We start from the raw sequence: 18284 nt of genomic DNA, 5'->3' as shown, positions 1-18284 counted from the left end.
GCCTGCTTTGTGGGTGGGAGGCATGGCAGTGGGAGTCAGGTCAAATGATTGAAGGAGGGAGACTACTATGACTGACTAACAGTCTAACAGTAGGTCTAACAGCAGGTCTAACAGCAGGTCTAACAGCAGGTCTAACAGCAGGTCTAACAGCAGCAGGTCTAACAGCAGGTCTAACAGCAGGTCTAACAGCAGGTCTAACAGCAGCAGGTCTAACATTAGGTCTAACAGCAGCAGGTCTAACAGCAGGTCTAGCAGCAGGTCTAACAGCAGGTCTAACAGCAGGTCTAACAGCAGGTCTAACAGCAGGTCTAACAGCAGCAGGTCTAACAGCAGGTCTAACAGCAGGTCTAACAGCAGGTCTAACAGCAGGTCTAACAGCAGGTCTAACAGCAGCAGGTCTAACAGCAGGTCTAACAGCAGGTCTAACAGCAGGTCTAACAGCAGCAGGTCTAACAGTAGGTCTAACAGCAGCAGGTCTAACAGCAGGTCTAGCAGCAGGTCTAACAGCAGGTCTAACAGCAGGTCTAACAGCAGGTCTAACAGCAGGTCTAACAGCAGGTCTAACAGCAGGTCTAACAGCAGCAGGTCTAGCAGCAGGTCTAACAGCAGGTCTAACAGCAGGTCTAACAGCAGCAGGTCTAACAGCAGGTCTAACAGCAGGTCTAACAGCAGGTCTAACAGCAGGTCTAACAGCAGGTCTAACAGCAGGTCTAACAGCAGCAGGTCTAACAGCAGCAGGTCTAGCAGCATGTCTAACAGCAGGTCTAACAGCAGGTCTAACAGCAGGTCTAACAGCAGGTCTAACAGCAGGTCTAACAGCAGCAGGTCTAACAGCAGGTCTAACAGCAGGTCTAACAGCAGGTCTAACAGCAGGTCTAACAGCAGGTCTAACAGCAGCAGGTCTAACAGCAGCAGGTCTAACAGCAGGTCTAACAGCAGGTCTAACAGCAGGTCTAACAGCAGGTCTAACAGCAGCAGGTCTAACAGCAGGTCTAACAGCAGCAGGTCTAACAGCAGGTCTAACAGCAGCAGGTCTAACAGCAGGTCTAACAGCAGCAGGTCTAACAGCAGCAGGTCTAACAGCAGGTCTAACAGCAGCAGGTCTAACAGCAGCAGGTCTAACAGCAGGTCTAACAGCAGGTCTAACAGCAGGTCTAACAGCAGCAGGTCTAACAGCAGCAGGTCTAACAGCAGCAGGTCTAACAGCAGCAGGTCTAACAGCAGCAGGTCTAACAGCAGGTCTAACAGCAGGTCTAACAGCAGGTCTAACAGCAGGTCTAACAGCAGCAGGTCTAACAGCAGGTCTAACAGCAGGTCTAACAGCAGGTCTAACAGCAGGTCTAACAGCAGCAGGTCTAACAGCAGGTCTAACAGCAGGTCTAACAGCAGCAGGTCTAACAGCAGGTCTAACAGCAGGTCTAACAGCAGCAGGTCTAACAGCAGGTCTAACAGCACCAGGTCTAACAGCAGGTCTAACAGCAGGTCTAACAGCAGGTCTAACAGCAGGTCTAACAGCAGGTCTAACAGCAGGTCTAACAGCAGGTCTAACAGCAGCAGGTCTAACAGCAGGTCTAACAGCAGGTCTAACAGCAGGTCTAACAGCAGGTCTAACAGCAGGTCTAACAGCAGCAGGTCTAACAGCAGGTCTAACAGCAGGTCTAACAGCAGCAGGTCTAGCAGCAGGTCTAACAGCAGCAGGTCTAACAGCAGGTCTAACAGCAGGTCTAACAGCAGGTCTAACAGCAGCAGGTCTAACAGCAGCAGGACTAACAGCAGCAGGTCTAACATCAGGTCTAACAGCAGGTCTAACAGCAGGTCTAACAGCAGGTCTAACAGCAGGTCTAGCAGCAGGTCTAGCAGCAGGTCTAACAGCAGGTCTAACAGCAGGTCTAACAGCAGGTCTAACAGCAGGTCTAACAGCAGGTCTAACAGCAGCAGGTCTAACAGCAGGTCTAACAGCAGGTCTAGCAGCAGCAGGTCTAACAGCAGGTCTAACAGCAGGTCTAACAGCAGGTCTAACAGCAGCAGGTCTAACAGCAGGTCTAACAGCAGGTCTAACAGCAGGTCTAACATCAGGTCTAACAACATGTCTAACAGCAGGTCTAACAACAGGTCTAACAGCAGGTCTAACAGCAGGTCTAACAGCAGGTCTAACAGCAGGTCTAGCAGCAGGTCTAACAGCAGGTCTAACAGCAGGTCTAACAGCAGGTCTAACAACAGGTCTAACAGCAGCAGGTCTAGCAGCAGGTCTAACAGCAGGTCTAACAGCAGGTCTAACAGCAGGTCTAACAGCAGGTCTAACAGCAGCAGGTCTAACAGCAGGTCTAACAGCAGGTCTAACAGCAGGTCTAGCAGCAGGTCTAACAGCAGGTCTAACAGCAGCAGGTCTAACAGCAGGTCTAACAGCAGGTCTAACAGCAGGTCTAACAGCAGGTCTAACAGCAGGTCTAACAGCAGCAGGTCTAACAGCAGGTCTAACAGCAGGTCTAACAGCAGCAGGTCTAACAGTAGGTCTAACAGCAGCAGGTCTAACAGCAGCAGGTCTAACAGCAGGTCTAGCAGCAGGTCTAACAGCAGGTCTAACAGCAGGTCTAACAGCAGCAGGTCTAACAGCAGGTCTAACAGCAGGTCTAACAGCAGGTCTAACAGCAGGTCTAACAGCAGGTCTAACAGCAGGTATAACAGCAGCAGGTCTAACAGCAGGTCTAGCAGCAGGTCTAACAGCAGGTCTAACAGCAGGTCTAACAGCAGGTCTAACAGCAGGTCTAACAGCAGCAGGTCTAACAGCAGGTATAACAGCAGGTCTAACAGCAGGTCTAACAGCAGGTCTAACAGCAGGTCTAACAGCAGCAGGTCTAACAGCAGGTCTAACAGCAGGTCTAACAGCAGGTCTAACAGCAGGTCTAACAGCAGGTCTAACAGCAGGTCTAACAGCAGGTCTAACAGCAGCAGGTCTAACAGCAGGTCTAACAGCAGGTCTAACAGCAGGTCTAACAGCAGGTCTAACAGCAGCAGGTCTAACAGCAGGTCTAACAGCAGGTCTAACAGCAGCAGGTCTAGCAGCAGGTCTAACAGCAGCAGGTCTAACAGCAGGTCTAACAGCAGGTCTAACAGCAGGTCTAACAGCAGCAGGTCTAACAGCAGCAGGACTAACAGCAGCAGGTCTAACATCAGGTCTAACAGCAGGTCTAACAGCAGGTCTAACAGCAGGTCTAGCAGCAGGTCTAGCAGCAGGTCTAACAGCAGGTCTAACAGCAGGTCTAACAGCAGGTCTAACAGCAGCAGGTCTAACAGCAGGTCTAACAGCAGGTCTAGCAGCAGCAGGTCTAACAGCAGGTCTAACAGCAGGTCTAACAGCAGCAGGTCTAACAGCAGGTCTAACAGCAGGTCTAACAGCAGCAGGTCTAACAGCAGGTCTAACAGCAGGTCTAACAGCAGGTCTAACATCAGGTCTAACAACATGTCTAACAGCAGGTCTAACAACAGGTCTAACAGCAGGTCTAACAGCAGGTCTAACAGCAGGTCTAACAGCAGGTCTAGCAGCAGGTCTAACAGCAGGTCTAACAGCAGGTCTAACAACAGGTCTAACAGCAGCAGGTCTAGCAGCAGGTCTAACAGCAGGTCTAACAGCAGGTCTAACAGCAGGTCTAACAGCAGGTCTAACAGCAGCAGGTCTAACAGCAGGTCTAACAGCAGGTCTAACAGCAGGTCTAGCAGCAGGTCTAACAGCAGGTCTAACAGCAGGTCTAACAGCAGCAGGTCTAACAGCAGGTCTAACAGCAGGTCTAACAGCAGGTCTAACAGCAGGTCTAACAGCAGCAGGTCTAACAGCAGGTCTAACAGCAGGTCTAACAGCAGCAGGTCTAACAGTAGGTCTAACAGCAGCAGGTCTAACAGCAGGTCTAGCAGCAGGTCTAACAGCAGGTCTAACAGCAGGTCTAACAGCAGGTCTAACAGCAGCAGGTCTAACAGCAGGTCTAACAGCAGGTCTAACAGCAGGTCTAACAGCAGGTCTAACAGCAGGTCTACCAGCAGGTCTAACAGCAGCAGGTCTAACAGCAGGTCTAGCAGCAGGTCTAACAGCAGGTCTAACAGCAGGTCTAACAGCAGGTCTAACAGCAGGTCTAACAGCAGCAGGTCTAACAGCAGGTCTAACAGCAGGTCTAACAGCAGGTCTAACAGCAGGTCTAACAGCAGCAGGTCTAACAGCAGGTCTAGCAGCAGGTCTAACAGCAGGTCTAACAGCAGGTCTAACAGCAGGTCTAACAGCAGGTCTAACAGCAGCAGGTCTAGCAGCAGGTCTAACAGCAGGTCTAACAGCAGGTCTAACAGCAGGTCTAACAGCAGGTCTAACAGCAGCAGGTCTAACAGCAGGTCTAACAGCAGGTCTAACAGCAGGTCTAACAGCAGGTCTAACAGCAGCAGGTCTAACAGCAGCAGGTCTAACAGCAGGTCTAACAGCAGCAGGTCTAACAGCAGCAGGTCTAACAGCAGCAGGTCTAACAGCAGGTCTAGCAGCAGGTCTAACAGCAGGTCTAACAGCAGGTCTAACAGCAGGTCTAACAGCAGGTCTAACAGCAGGTCTAACAGCAGGTCTAACAGCAGGTCTAACAGCAGGTCTAACAGCAGCAGGTCTAACAGCAGCAGGTCTAACAGCAGGTCTAACAGCAGGTCTAACAGCAGGTCTAACAGCAGGTCTAACAGCAGGTCTAACAGCAGCAGGTCTAACAGCAGGTCTAACAGCAGCAGGTCTAACAGCAGGTCTAACAGCAGGTCTAACAGCAGCAGGTCTAACAGCAGGTCTAACAGCAGGTCTAGCAGCAGGTCTAACAGCAGGTCTAGCAGCAGGTCTAGCAGCAGCAGGTCTAACAGCAGGTCTAACAGCAGGTCTAACAGCAGCAGGTCTAACAGCAGGTCTAACAGCAGGTCTAACAGCAGGTCTAACAGCAGCAGGTCTAACAGCAGCAGGTCTAACAGCAGGTCTAACAGCAGGTCTAACAGCAGCAGGTCTAACAGCAGGTCTAACAGCAGGTCTAACAGCAGGTCTAACAGCAGGTCTAACAGCAGGTCTAGCAGCAGGTCTAACAGCAGGTCTAACAGCAGGTCTAACAGCAGCAGGTCTAACAGCAGGTCTAACAGCAGGTCTAACAGCAGGTCTAACAGCAGGTCTAACAGCAGGTCTAACAGCAGCAGGTCTAACAGCAGCAGGTCTAACAGCAGGTCTAACAGCAGGTCTAACAGCAGCAGGTCTAACAGTAGGTCTAACAGCAGCAGGTCTAACAGCAGGTCTAGCAGCAGGTCTAACAGCAGGTCTAACAGCAGGTCTAACAGCAGGTCTAACAGCAGGTCTAACAGCAGGTCTAACAGCAGCAGGTCTAGCAGCAGGTCTAACAGCAGGTCTAACAGCAGGTCTAACAGCAGCAGGTCTAACAGCAGGTCTAACAGCAGGTCTAACAGCAGGTCTAACAGCAGGTCTAACAGCAGGTCTAACAGCAGCAGGTCTAACAGCAGCAGGTCTAGCAGCAGGTCTAACAGCAGGTCTAACAGCAGGTCTAACAGCAGGTCTAACAGCAGGTCTAACAGCAGCAGGTCTAACAGCAGGTCTAACAGCAGGTCTAACAGCAGGTCTAACAGCAGGTCTAACAGCAGGTCTAACAGCAGCAGGTCTAACAGCAGCAGATCTAACAGCAGGTCTAACAGCAGGTCTAACAGCAGGTCTAACAGCAGCAGGTCTAACAGCAGGTCTAACAGCAGCAGATCTAACAGCAGGTCTAACAGCAGCAGGTCTAACAGCAGCAGGTCTAACAGCAGGTCTAACAGCAGGTCTAACAGCAGGTCTAACAGCAGCAGGTCTAACAGCAGGTCTAACAGCAGGTCTAACAGCAGGTCTAACAGCAGGTCTAACAGCAGGTATAACAGCAGCAGGTCTAACAGCAGGTCTAACAGCAGGTCTAACAGCAGCAGGTCTAACAGCAGGTCTAACAGCAGGTCTAACAGCAGCAGGTCTAACAGCAGGTCTAACAGCAGGTCTAACAGCAGCAGGTCTAGCAGCAGGTCTAACAGCAGCAGGTCTAACAGCAGGTCTAACAGCAGGTCTAACAGCAGGTCTAACAGCAGGTCTAACAGCAGCAGGTCTAACAGCAGGTCTAACAGCAGTCTAACAGCAGGTCTAACAGCAGGTCTAACAGCAGCAGGTCTAACAGCAGGTCTAACAGCAGGTCTAACAGCAGGTCTAACAGCAGGTCTAACAGCAGGTCTAACAGCAGCAGGTCTAACAGCAGGTCTAGCAGCATCAGGTCTAACAGCAGGTCTAACAGTAGGTCTAACAGCAGGTCTAACAGCAGGTCTAACAGCAGGTCTAACAGCAGGTCTAACAGCAGCAGGTCTAACAGCAGGTCTAACAGCAGCAGGTCTAACAGCAGGTCTAACAGCAGGTCTAACAGCAGGTCTAACAGCAGGTCTAACAGCAGCAGGTCTAACAGCAGCAGGTCTAACAGCAGGTCTAACAGCAGGTCTAACAGCAGGTCTAACAGCAGGTCTAACATCAGGTCTAACAACAGGTCTAACAGCAGGTCTAACAACAGGTCTAACAGCAGGTCTAACAGCAGGTCTAACAGCAGGTCTAACAGCAGGTCTAACAGCAGGTCTAACAGCAGGTCTAACAGCAGGTCTAGCAGCAGGTCTAGCAGCAGGTCTAACAGCAGGTCTAACAGCAGGTCTAACAGCAGGTCTAACAGCAGGTCTAACAGCAGCAGGTCTAACAGCAGGTCTAACAGCAGGTCTAACAGCAGGTCTAGCAGCAGGTCTAGCAGCAGGTCTAACAGCAGGTCTAACAGCAGGTCTAACAGCAGGTCTAACAGCAGCAGGTCTAACAGCAGGTCTAACAGCAGGTCTAACAGCAGGTCTAGCAGCAGGTCTAACAGCAGGTCTAGCAGCAGGTCTAACAGCAGGTCTAACAGCAGGTCTAACAGCAGGTCTAACAGCAGGTCTAGCAGCAGGTCTAACAGCAGGTCTAACAGCAGGTCTAACAGCAGGTCTAACAGCAGCAGGTCTAACAGCAGGAGGTCTAACAGCAGGTCTAACAGCAGGTCTAACAGCAGGTCTAACAGCAGGTCTAACAGCAGCAGGTCTAACAGCAGCAGGTCTAACAGCAGGTCTAACAGCAGGTCTAACAGCAGGTCTAACATCAGGTCTAACAACAGGTCTAACAGCAGGTCTAACAGCAGGTCTAACAGCAGGTCTAACAGCAGGTCTAACAGCAGGTATAACAGCAGGTCTAACAGCAGCAGGTCTAACAGCAGGTCTAACAGTAGGTCTAACAGCAGGTCTAACAGCAGGTCTAACAGCAGGTCTAACAGCAGGTCTAACAGCAGGTCTAGCAGCAGGTCTAACAGCAGGTCTAACAGCAGGTCTAGCAGCAGGTCTAACAGCAGGTCTAACAGCAGGTCTAACAGCAGCAGGTCTAACAGCAGCAGGTCTAACAGCAGGTCTAACAGCAGGTCTAACAGCAGGTCTAACAGCAGGTCTAACAGCAGGTCTAACAGCAGCAGGTCTAACAGCAGCAGGTCTAACAGCAGGTCTAACAGCAGGTCTAACAGCAGCAGGTCTAACAGTAGGTCTAACAGCAGCAGGTCTAACAGCAGGTCTAGCAGCAGGTCTAACAGCAGGTCTAACAGCAGGTCTAACAGCAGGTCTAACAGCAGGTCTAACAGCAGGTCTAACAGCAGCAGGTCTAGCAGCAGGTCTAACAGCAGGTCTAACAGCAGGTCTAACAGCAGCAGGTCTAACAGCAGGTCTAACAGCAGGTCTAACAGCAGGTCTAACAGCAGGTCTAACAGCAGCAGGTCTAACAGCAGCAGGTCTAGCAGCAGGTCTAACAGCAGGTCTAACAGCAGGTCTAACAGCAGGTCTAACAGCAGGTCTAACAGCAGCAGGTCTAACAGCAGGTCTAACAGCAGGTCTAACAGCAGGTCTAACAGCAGCAGGTCTAACAGCAGCAGGTCTAACAGCAGGTCTAACAGCAGGTCTAACAGCAGGTCTAACAGCAGGTCTAACAGCAGCAGGTCTAACAGCAGGTCTAACAGCAGCAGGTCTAACAGCAGGTCTAACAGCAGCAGGTCTAACAGCAGGTCTAACAGCAGCAGGTCTAACAGCAGGTCTAACAGCAGGTCTAACAGCAGGTCTAACAGCAGGTCTAACAGCAGGTCTAACAGCAGCAGGTCTAACAGCAGGTCTAACAGCAGGTCTAACAGCAGGTCTAACAGCAGGTCTAACAGCAGGTATAACAGCAGCAGGTCTAACAGCAGGTCTAACAGCAGGTCTAACAGCAGCAGGTCTAACAGCAGGTCTAACAGCAGGTCTAACAGCAGCAGGTCTAACAGCAGGTCTAACAGCAGGTCTAACAGCAGGTCTAACAGCAGGTCTAACAGCAGCAGGTCTAGCAGCAGGTCTAACAGCAGCAGGTCTAACAGCAGGTCTAACAGCAGGTCTAACAGCAGTCTAACAGCAGGTCTAACAGCAGGTCTAACAGCAGCAGGTCTAACAGCAGGTCTAACAGCAGGTCTAACAGCAGGTCTAACAGCAGGTCTAACAGCAGCAGGTCTAACAGCAGGTCTAGCAGCATCAGGTCTAACAGCAGGTCTAACAGTAGGTCTAACAGCAGGTCTAACAGCAGGTCTAACAGCAGGTCTAACAGCAGGTCTAACAGCAGCAGGTCTAACAGCAGGTCTAACAGCAGCAGGTCTAACAGCAGGTCTAACAGCAGCAGGTCTAACAGCAGCAGGTCTAACAGCAGGTCTAACAGCAGGTCTAACATCAGGTCTAACATCAGGTCTAACAACAGGTCTAACAGCAGGTCTAACAACAGATCTAACAGCAGGTCTAACAGCAGGTCTAACAGCAGGTCTAGCAGCAGGTCTAACAGCAGGTCTAACAGCAGGTCTAACAGCAGGTCTAACAGCAGGTCTAACAGCAGCAGGTCTAGCAGCAGGTCTGACAGCAGGTCTAACAGCAGGTCTAACAGCAGCAGGTCTAACAGCAGCAGGTCTAACAGCAGGTCTAACAGCAGGTCTAACAGCAGGTCTAACAGCAGGTCTAACAGCAGCAGGTCTAACAGCAGGTCTAACAGCAGCAGGTCTAACAGCAGGTCTAACAGCAGCAGGTCTAACAGCAGGTCTAACAGCAGCAGGTCTAACAGCAGGTCTAACAGCAGGTCTAACAGCAGGTCTAACAGCAGGTCTAACAGCAGCAGGTCTAACAGCAGGTCTAACAGCAGGTCTAACAGCAGGTCTAACAGCAGGTCTAACAGCAGGTATAACAGCAGCAGGTCTAACAGCAGGTCTAACAGCAGGTCTAACAGCAGCAGGTCTAACAGCAGGTCTAACAGCAGGTCTAACAGCAGGTCTAACAGTAGGTCTAACAGCAGCAGGTCTAGCAGCAGGTCTAGCAGCAGGTCTAACAGCAGGTCTAACAGCAGGTCTAGCAGCAGGTCTAACAGCAGGTCTAACAGTAGGTCTAACAGCAGGTCTAACAGTAGGTCTAACAGCAGCAGGTCTAGCAGCAGGTCTAGCAGCAGGTCTAACAGCAGGTCTAACAGCAGGTCTAGCAGCAGGTCTAACAGCAGGTCTAACAGTAGGTCTAACAGCAGGTCTAACAGCAGGTCTAACAGCAGGTCTAACAGCAGGTCTAACAGCAGGTCTAACAGCAGGTCTAACAGCAGCAGGTCTAACAGCAGGTCTAGCAGCAGGTCTAACAGCAGGTCTAACAGCAGGTCTAGCAGCAGGTCTAACAGCAGGTCTAACAGCAGGTCTAGCAGCAGGTCTAACAGCAGCAGGTCTAACAACAGGTCTAACAGCAGGTCTAACAGCAGGTCTAACAGCAGGTCTAACAGCAGCAGGTCTAACAGCAGGTCTAACAGCAGCAGGTCTAACAGCAGGTCTAACAGCAGGTCTAACAGCAGCAGGTCTAACAGCAGGTCTAACAGCAGGTCTAACAGCAGGTCTAACAGCAGGTCTAACAGCAGGTCTAACAGCAGGTCTAACAGCAGCAGGTCTAACAGCAGCAGGTCTAACAGCAGGTCTAACAGCAGCAGGTCTAACAGCAGCAGGTCTAACAGCAGGTCTAGCAGCAGGTCTAACAGCAGGTCTAACAGCAGGTCTAGCAGCAGCAGGTCTAACAGCAGGTCTAACAGCAGGTCTAACAGCAGGTCTAACAGCAGGTCTAACAGCAGGTCTAGCAGCAGGTCTAACAGCAGGTCTAACAGCAGGTCTAACAGCAGGTCTAACAGCAGGTCTAACAGCAGGTCTAGCAGCAGGTCTAACAGCAGGTCTAACAGCAGGTCTAGCAGCAGCAGGTCTAACAGCAGGTCTAACAGCAGGTCTAACAGCAGGTCTAACAGCAGGTCTAACAGCAGGTCTAACAGCAGCAGGTCTAACAGCAGCAGGTCTAACAGCAGGTCTAACAGCAGGTCTAACAGCAGCAGGTCTAACAGCAGGTCTAACAGCAGGTCTAACAGCAGGTCTAACAGCAGGTCTAGCAGCAGGTCTAACAGCAGGTCTAGCAGTAGGTCTAGCAGCAGGTCTAACAGCAGGTCTAACAGCAGGTCTAACAGCAGGTCTAACAGCAGGTCTAGCAGGTCTAACAGCAGGTCTAACAGCAGGTCTAACAGCAGGTCTAACAGCAGGTCTAGCAGGTCTAACAGCAGGTCTAACAGCAGGTCTAACAGCAGGTCTAACAGCAGCAGGTCTAACAGCAGGTCTAACAGCAGGTCTAACAGCAGGTCTAACAGCAGGTCTAGCAGCAGGTCTAACAGCAGGTCTAGCAGTAGGTCTAGCAGCAGGTCTAACAGCAGGTCTAACAGCAGGTCTAACAGCAGGTCTAACAGCAGGTCTAGCAGGTCTAACAGCAGGTCTAACAGCAGGTCTAACAGCAGGTCTAACAGCAGGTCTAGCAGGTCTAACAGCAGGTCTAACAGCAGGTCTAACAGCAGGTCTAACAGCAGCAGGTCTAACAGCAGGTCTAACAGCAGGTCTAACAGCAGGTCTAACAGCAGGTCTAGCAGCAGGTCTAACAGCAGGTCTAGCAGTAGGTCTAGCAGCAGGTCTAACAGCAGGTCTAACAGCAGGTCTAACAGCAGGTCTAACAGCAGGTCTAGCAGCAGGTCTAGCAGGTCGTACAGAATGTGGTGTGAAGGACCATGAATGAACATTTCGCATCAAATGTTTATTAAAATGTTTTCTCTTCCAGGTCTGTCAGGGTTCTGTTGCTGCTGAGGAAGAAGCTGAAGACGCGTGAGAGAGACCCAGGTGACGGCAGGTAACTTACTGACACGTGAGAGAGAGAGAGACCCAGGTGACGGCAGGTAACTTACTGACACGTGAGAGAGAGAGACCCAGGTGACTTACTGACACGAGAGAGAGAGAGACCCAGGTGACTTACTGACACGAGAGAGAGAGAGACCCAGGTGACTTACTGACACGAGAGAGAGAGAGAGAGACCCAGGTGACTTACTGACACGTGAGAGAGAGAGACCCAGGTGACTTACTGACACGTGAGAGAGAGAGACCCAGGTGACTTACTGACACGAGAGAGAGAGAGAGACCCAGGTGACTTACTGACACGAGAGAGAGAGAGAGACCCAGGTGACTTACTGACACGAGAGAGAGAGAGACCCAGGTGACTTACTGACACGTGAGAGAGAGAGAGAGACCCAGGTGACTTACTGACACGAGAGAGAGAGAGACCCAGGTGACTTACTGACACGAGAGAGAGAGAGAGACCCAGGTGACTTACTGACACGAGAGAGAGAGAGACCCAGGTGACTTACTGACACGAGAGAGAGAGAGAGAGACCCAGGTGACTTACTGACACGAGAGAGAGAGAGAGACCCAGGTGACTTACTGACACGAGAGAGAGAGAGACCCAGGTGACTTACTGACACGAGAGAGAGAGAGAGAGACCCAGGTGACTTACTGACACGTGAGAGAGAGAGAGACCCAGGTGACTTACTGACACGTGAGAGAGAGAGAGAGACCCAGGTGACTTACTGACACGAGAGAGAGAGAGAGACCCAGGTGACTTACTGACACGAGAGAGAGAGAGAGACCCAGGTGACTTACTGACACGTGAGAGAGAGAGAGAGACCCAGGTGACTTACTGACACGTGAGAGAGAGAGAGAGAGACCCAGGTGACTTACTGACACGTGAGAGAGAGAGAGAGAGAGACCCAGGTGACTTACTGACACGTGAGAGAGAGAGAGACCCAGGTGACTTACTGACACGTGAGAGAGAGAGAGAGACCCAGGTGACTTACTGACACGAGAGAGAGAGAGAGAGACCCAGGTGACTTACTGACACGTGAGAGAGAGAGACCCAGGTGACTTACTGACACGTGAGAGAGAGAGACCCAGGTGACTTACTGACACGAGAGAGAGAGAGAGACCCAGGTGACTTACTGACACGTGAGAGAGAGAGACCCAGGTGACTTACTGACACGAGAGAGAGAGAGACCCAGGTGACTTACTGACACGTGAGAGAGAGAGAGACCCAGGTGACTTACTGACACGTGAGAGAGAGAGAGAGAGACCCAGGTGACTTACTGACACGAGAGAGAGAGACCCAGGTGACTTACTGACACGTGAGAGAGAGAGAGAGAGAGACCCAGGTGACTTACTGACACGAGAGAGAGAGACCCAGGTGACTTACTGACACGTGAGAGAGAGAGAGACCCAGGTGACTTACTGACACGTGAGAGAGAGAGAGAGACCCAGGTGACTTACTGACACGAGAGAGAGAGAGAGACCCAGGTGACTTACTGACACGTGAGAGAGAGAGAGACCCAGGTGACTTACTGACACGTGAGAGAGAGAGAGAGAGACCCAGGTGACTTACTGACACGAGAGAGAGAGAGAGACCCAGGTGACTTACTGACACGTGAGAGAGAGAGAGAGACCCAGGTGACTTACTGACACGAGAGAGAGAGAGAGACCCAGGTGACTTACTGACACGAGAGAGAGAGAGAGACCCAGGTGACTTACTGACACGTGAGAGAGAGAGAGAGACCCAGGTGACTTACTGACACGAGAGAGAGAGAGACCCAGGTGACTTACTGACACGAGAGAGAGAGAGAGAGACCCAGGTGACTTACTGACACGAGAGAGAGAGAGAGACCCAGGTGACTTACTGACACGTGAGAGAGAGAGAGACCCAGGTGACTTACTGACACGAGAGAGAGAGAGAGACCCAGGTGACTTACTGACACGTGAGAGAGAGAGAGACCCAGGTGACTTACTGACACGAGAGAGAGAGAGAGACCCAGGTGACTTACTGACACGTGAGAGAGAGAGAGAGACCCAGGTGACTTACTGACACGAGAGAGAGAGAGAGACCCAGGTGACTTACTGACACGTGAGAGAGAGAGAGAGACCCAGGTGACTTACTGACACGTGAGAGAGAGAGAGACCCAGGTGACTTACTGACACGTGAGAGAGAGAGACCCAGGTGACTTACTGACACGAGAGAGAGAGAGACCCAGGTGACTTACTGACACGTGAGAGAGAGAGAGACCCAGGTGACTTACTGACACGAGAGAGAGAGAGACCCAGGTGACTTACTGACACGTGAGAGAGAGAGAGACCCAGGTGACTTACTGACACGTGAGAGAGAGAGAGAGACCCAGGTGACTTACTGACACGAGAGAGAGAGAGAGACCCAGGTGACTTACTGACACGAGAGAGAGAGAGAGACCCAGGTGACTTACTGACACGTGAGAGAGAGAGACCCAGGTGACTTACTGACACGAGAGAGAGAGAGAGACCCAGGTGACTTACTGACACGTGAGAGAGAGAGAGAGACCCAGGTGACTTACTGACACGAGAGAGAGAGAGAGAGACCCAGGTGACTTACTGACACGAGAGAGAGAGAGAGACCCAGGTGACTTACTGACACGTGAGAGAGAGAGAGACCCAGGTGACTTACTGACACGTGAGAGAGAGAGACCCAGGTGACTTACTGACACGAGAGAGAGAGAGAGACCCAGGTGACTTACTGACACGTGAGAGAGAGAGAGAGACCCAGGTGACTTACTGACACAGAGAGAGAGAGAGAGACCCAGGTGACTTACTGACACGAGAGAGAGAGAGAGACCCAGGTGACTTACTGACACGTGAGAGAGAGAGAGAGACCCAGGTGACTTACTGACACGAGAGAGAGAGAGAGACCCAGGTGACTTACTGACACGTGAGAGAGAGAGAGAGACCCAGGTGACTTACTGACACGAGAGAGAGAGAGAGACCCAGGTGACTTACTGACACGTGAGAGAGAGAGAGACCCAGGTGACTTACTGACACGTGAGAGAGAGAGAGACCCAGGTGACTTACTGACACGTGAGAGAGAGAGAGACCCAGGTGACTTACTGACACAGAGGAGAGAGAGACCCAGGTGACTTACTGACACGTGAGAGAGAGAGAGACCCAGGTGACTTACTGACACGAGAGAGAGAGAGACCCAGGTGACTTACTGACACGAGAGAGAGAGAGACCCAGGTGACTTACTGACACGTGAGAGAGAGAGACCCAGGTGACTTACTGACACGAGAGAGAGAGAGACCCAGGTGACTTACTGACACGTGAGAGAGAGAGAGACCCAGGTGACTTACTGACACGTGAGAGAGAGAGACCCAGGTGACTTACTGACACGTGAGAGAGAGAGACCCAGGTGACTTACTGACACGTGAGAGAGAGAGAGACCCAGGTGACTTACTGACACGAGAGAGAGAGAGAGACCCAGGTGACTTACTGACACGTGAGAGAGAGAGAGACCCCAGGTGACTTACTGACACGTGAGAGAGAAGACCCAGGTGACTTACTGACACGTGAGAGAGAGAGACCCAGGTGACTTACTGACACGTAGAGAGAGAGAGAGACCCAGGTGACTTACTGACACGTGAGAGCCAGAGAGACCCAGGTGACTTACTGACACGAGAGAGAGAGAGAGAGACCCAGGTGACTTCTGACACGAGCTTACTGACACGAGAGAGAGAGAGAGACCCAGGTGACTTACTGACACGTGAGAGAGAGAGAGACCCAGGTGACTTACTGACACGTGAGAGAGAGAGAGAGACCCAGGTGACTTACTGACACGTGAGAGAGAGAGAGACCCAGGTGACTTACTGACACGAGAGAGAGAGAGACCCAGGTGACTTACTGACACGTGAGAGAGAGAGACCCAGGTGACTTACTGACACGAGAGAGAGAGAGAGACCCAGGTGACTTACTGACACGTGAGAGAGAGAGAGACCCAGGTGACTTACTGACACGAGAGAGAGAGAGAGAGACCCAGGTGACTTACTGACACGAGAGAGAGAGAGAGACCCAGGTGACTTACTGACACGAGAGAGAGAGAGAGAGACCCAGGTGACTTACTGACACGAGAGAGAGAGAGAGAGACCCAGGTGACTTACTGACACGTGAGAGAGAGAGACCCAGGTGACTTACTGACACGTGAGAGAGAGAGACCCAGGTGACTTACTGACACGTGAGAGAGAGAGAGACCCAGGTGACTTACTGACACGAGAGAGAGAGAGAGACCCAGGTGACTTACTGACACGAGAGAGAGAGAGAGAGACCCAGGTGACTTACTGACACGTGAGAGAGAGAGAGAGACCCAGGTGACTTACTGACACGAGAGAGAGAGAGAGAGAGACCCAGGTGACTTACTGACACGTGAGAGAGAGAGAGAGACCCAGGTGACTTACTGACACGAGAGAGAGAGAGAGAGACCCAGGTGACTTACTGACACGTGAGAGAGAGAGAGACCCAGGTGACTTACTGACACGTGAGAGAGAGAGAGACCCAGGTGACTTACTGACACGTGAGAGAGAGAGAGACCCAGGTGACTTACTGACACGTGAGAGAGAGAGAGAGACCCAGGTGACTTACTGACACGAGAGAGAGAGAGAGAGAGACCCAGGTGACTTACTGACACGAGAGAGAGAGAGAGAGACCCAGGTGACTTACTGACACGAGAGAGAGAGAGAGACCCAGGTGACTTACTGACACGTGAGAGAGAGAGAGACCCAGGTGACTTACTGACACGAGAGAGAGAGAGAGACCCAGGTGACTTACTGACACGAGAGAGAGAGAGACCCAGGTGACTTACTGACACGAGAGAGAGAGAGAGACCCAGGTGACTTACTGACACGTGAGAGAGAGAGACCCAGGTGACTTACTGACACGAGAGAGAGAGAGAGAGACCCAGGTGACTTACTGACACGAGAGAGAGAGAGAGACCCAGGTGACTTACTGACACGTGAGAGAGAGAGAGAGACCCAGGTGACTTACTGACACGTGAGAGAGAGAGAGAGACCCAGGTGACTTACTGACACGAGAGAGAGAGAGAGAGACCCAGGTGACTTACTGACACGAGAGAGAGAGAGAGAGACCCAGGTGACTTACTGACACGAGAGAGAGAGAGAGAGAGACCCAGGTGACTTACTGACACGAGAGAGAGAGAGAGACCCAGGTGACTTACTGACACGAGAGAGAGAGAGAGAGACCCAGGTGACTTACTGACACGAGAGAGAGAGAGACCCAGGTGACTTACTGACACGTGAGAGAGAGAGAGACCCAGGTGACTTACTGACACGTGAGAGAGAGAGAGACCCAGGTGACTTACTGACACGAGAGAGAGAGAGAGACCCAGGTGACTTACTGACACGTGAGAGAGAGAGAGACCCAGGTGACTTACTGACACGTGAGAGAGAGAGAGAGACCCAGGTGACTTACTGACACGTGAGAGAGAGAGAGACCCAGGTGACTTACTGACACGTGAGAGAGAGAGAGAGAGACCCAGGTGACTTACTGACACGTGAGAGAGAGAGACCCAGGTGACTTACTGACACGTGAGAGAGAGAGAGACCCAGGTGACTTACTGACACGAGAGAGAGAGAGACCCAGGTGACTTACTGACACGTGAGAGAGAGAGAGAGACCCAGGTGACTTACTGACACGTGAGAGAGAGAGAGACCCAGGTGACTTACTGACACGTGAGAGAGAGAGAGAGACCCAGGTGACTTACTGACACGTGAGATGAGAGAGACCCAGGTGACTTACTGACACGTGAGAGAGAGAGACCCAGGTGACTTACTGACACGAGAGAGAGAGAGACCCAGGTGACTTACTGACACGTGAGAGAGAGAGAGACCCAGGTGACTTACTGACACGTGAGAGAGAGAGAGACCCAGGTGACTTACTGACACGAGAGAGAGAGAGAGACCCAGGTGACTTACTGACACGTGAGAGAGAGAGAGACCCAGGTGACTACTGACACGTGAGAGAGAGAGAGACCCAGGTGACTTACTGACACGTGAGAGAGAGAGACCCAGGTGACTTACTGACACGTGAGAGAGAGAGACCCAGGTGACTTACTGACACGAGAGAGAGAGAGACCCAGGTGACTTACTGACACGTGAGAGAGAGAGAGAGACCCAGGTGACTTACTGACACGTGAGAGAGAGAGAGAGACCCAGGTGACTTACTGACACGAGAGAGAGAGAGAGACCCAGGTGACTTACTGACACGTGAGAGAAGAGAGAGACCCAGGTGACTTACTGACACGTGAGAGAGAGAGAGAGACCCAGGTGACTTACTGACACGTGAGAGAGAGAGACCCAGGTGACTTACTGACACGAGAGAGAGAGAGAGACCCAGGTGACTTACTGACACGTGAGAGAGAGAGAGACCCAGGTGACTTACTGACACGAGAGAGAGAGAGACCCAGGTGACTTACTGACACGAGAGAGAGAGAGAGACCCAGGTGACTTACTGACACGTGAGAGAGAGAGAGAGACCCAGGTGACTTACTGACACGAGAGAGAGAGAGAGACCCAGGTGACTTACTGACACGAGAGAGAGAGAGAGACCCAGGTGACTTACTGACACGAGAGAAGAGAGAGAGACCCAGGTGACTTACTGACAACGTGAGAGAGAGAGAGAGACCCAGGTGACTTACTGACACGAGAGAGAGAGAGACACCAGGTAACTTACTGACACGTGACGAGAGAGAGAGAGACCCAGGTGACTTACTGACACGTGAGAGAGAGAGAGAGAGACCCCAGGTGACTTACTGACAACGAGAGAGAGAGAGAGAGAGACCCAGGTGACTTACTGACACGAGCAGAGAGAGAGCGACCCAGGTGACTTACTGACACGAGAGAGAGAGAGACCCTGGTGACTTACTGACACGAGAGAGAGAGAGAGAGAGACCCAGGTGACTTACTGACACGAGAG

At 51.7% G+C, this 18284-nt stretch overlaps 1 protein-coding gene across 1 annotated transcript in view; it reads left to right on the top strand.

The window, feature by feature from the left end:
- LOC311231859 (uncharacterized protein) overlaps positions 1-18284 on the top strand; it is a 127322-nt gene that overhangs the window by 31590 nt on the left and 77448 nt on the right. The window contains exon 4 of the mRNA XM_084318481.1: positions 11245-11313. Coding sequence (XP_084174607.1) covers positions 11245-11313 — 69 coding nt within the window. The remainder of the gene's footprint in view (positions 1-11244; positions 11314-18284) is intronic.

This window comes from Notolepis coatsorum (genome assembly GCF_963971535.1).
Source record: "Notolepis coatsorum genome assembly, chromosome: 7".
NCBI classification, from domain to species: domain Eukaryota; kingdom Metazoa; phylum Chordata; class Actinopteri; order Aulopiformes; family Paralepididae; genus Notolepis; species Notolepis coatsorum.
The sequence above is the reverse complement of the archived record's forward strand: the minus strand, read 5'-3'. Positions and strand labels throughout refer to the sequence as shown.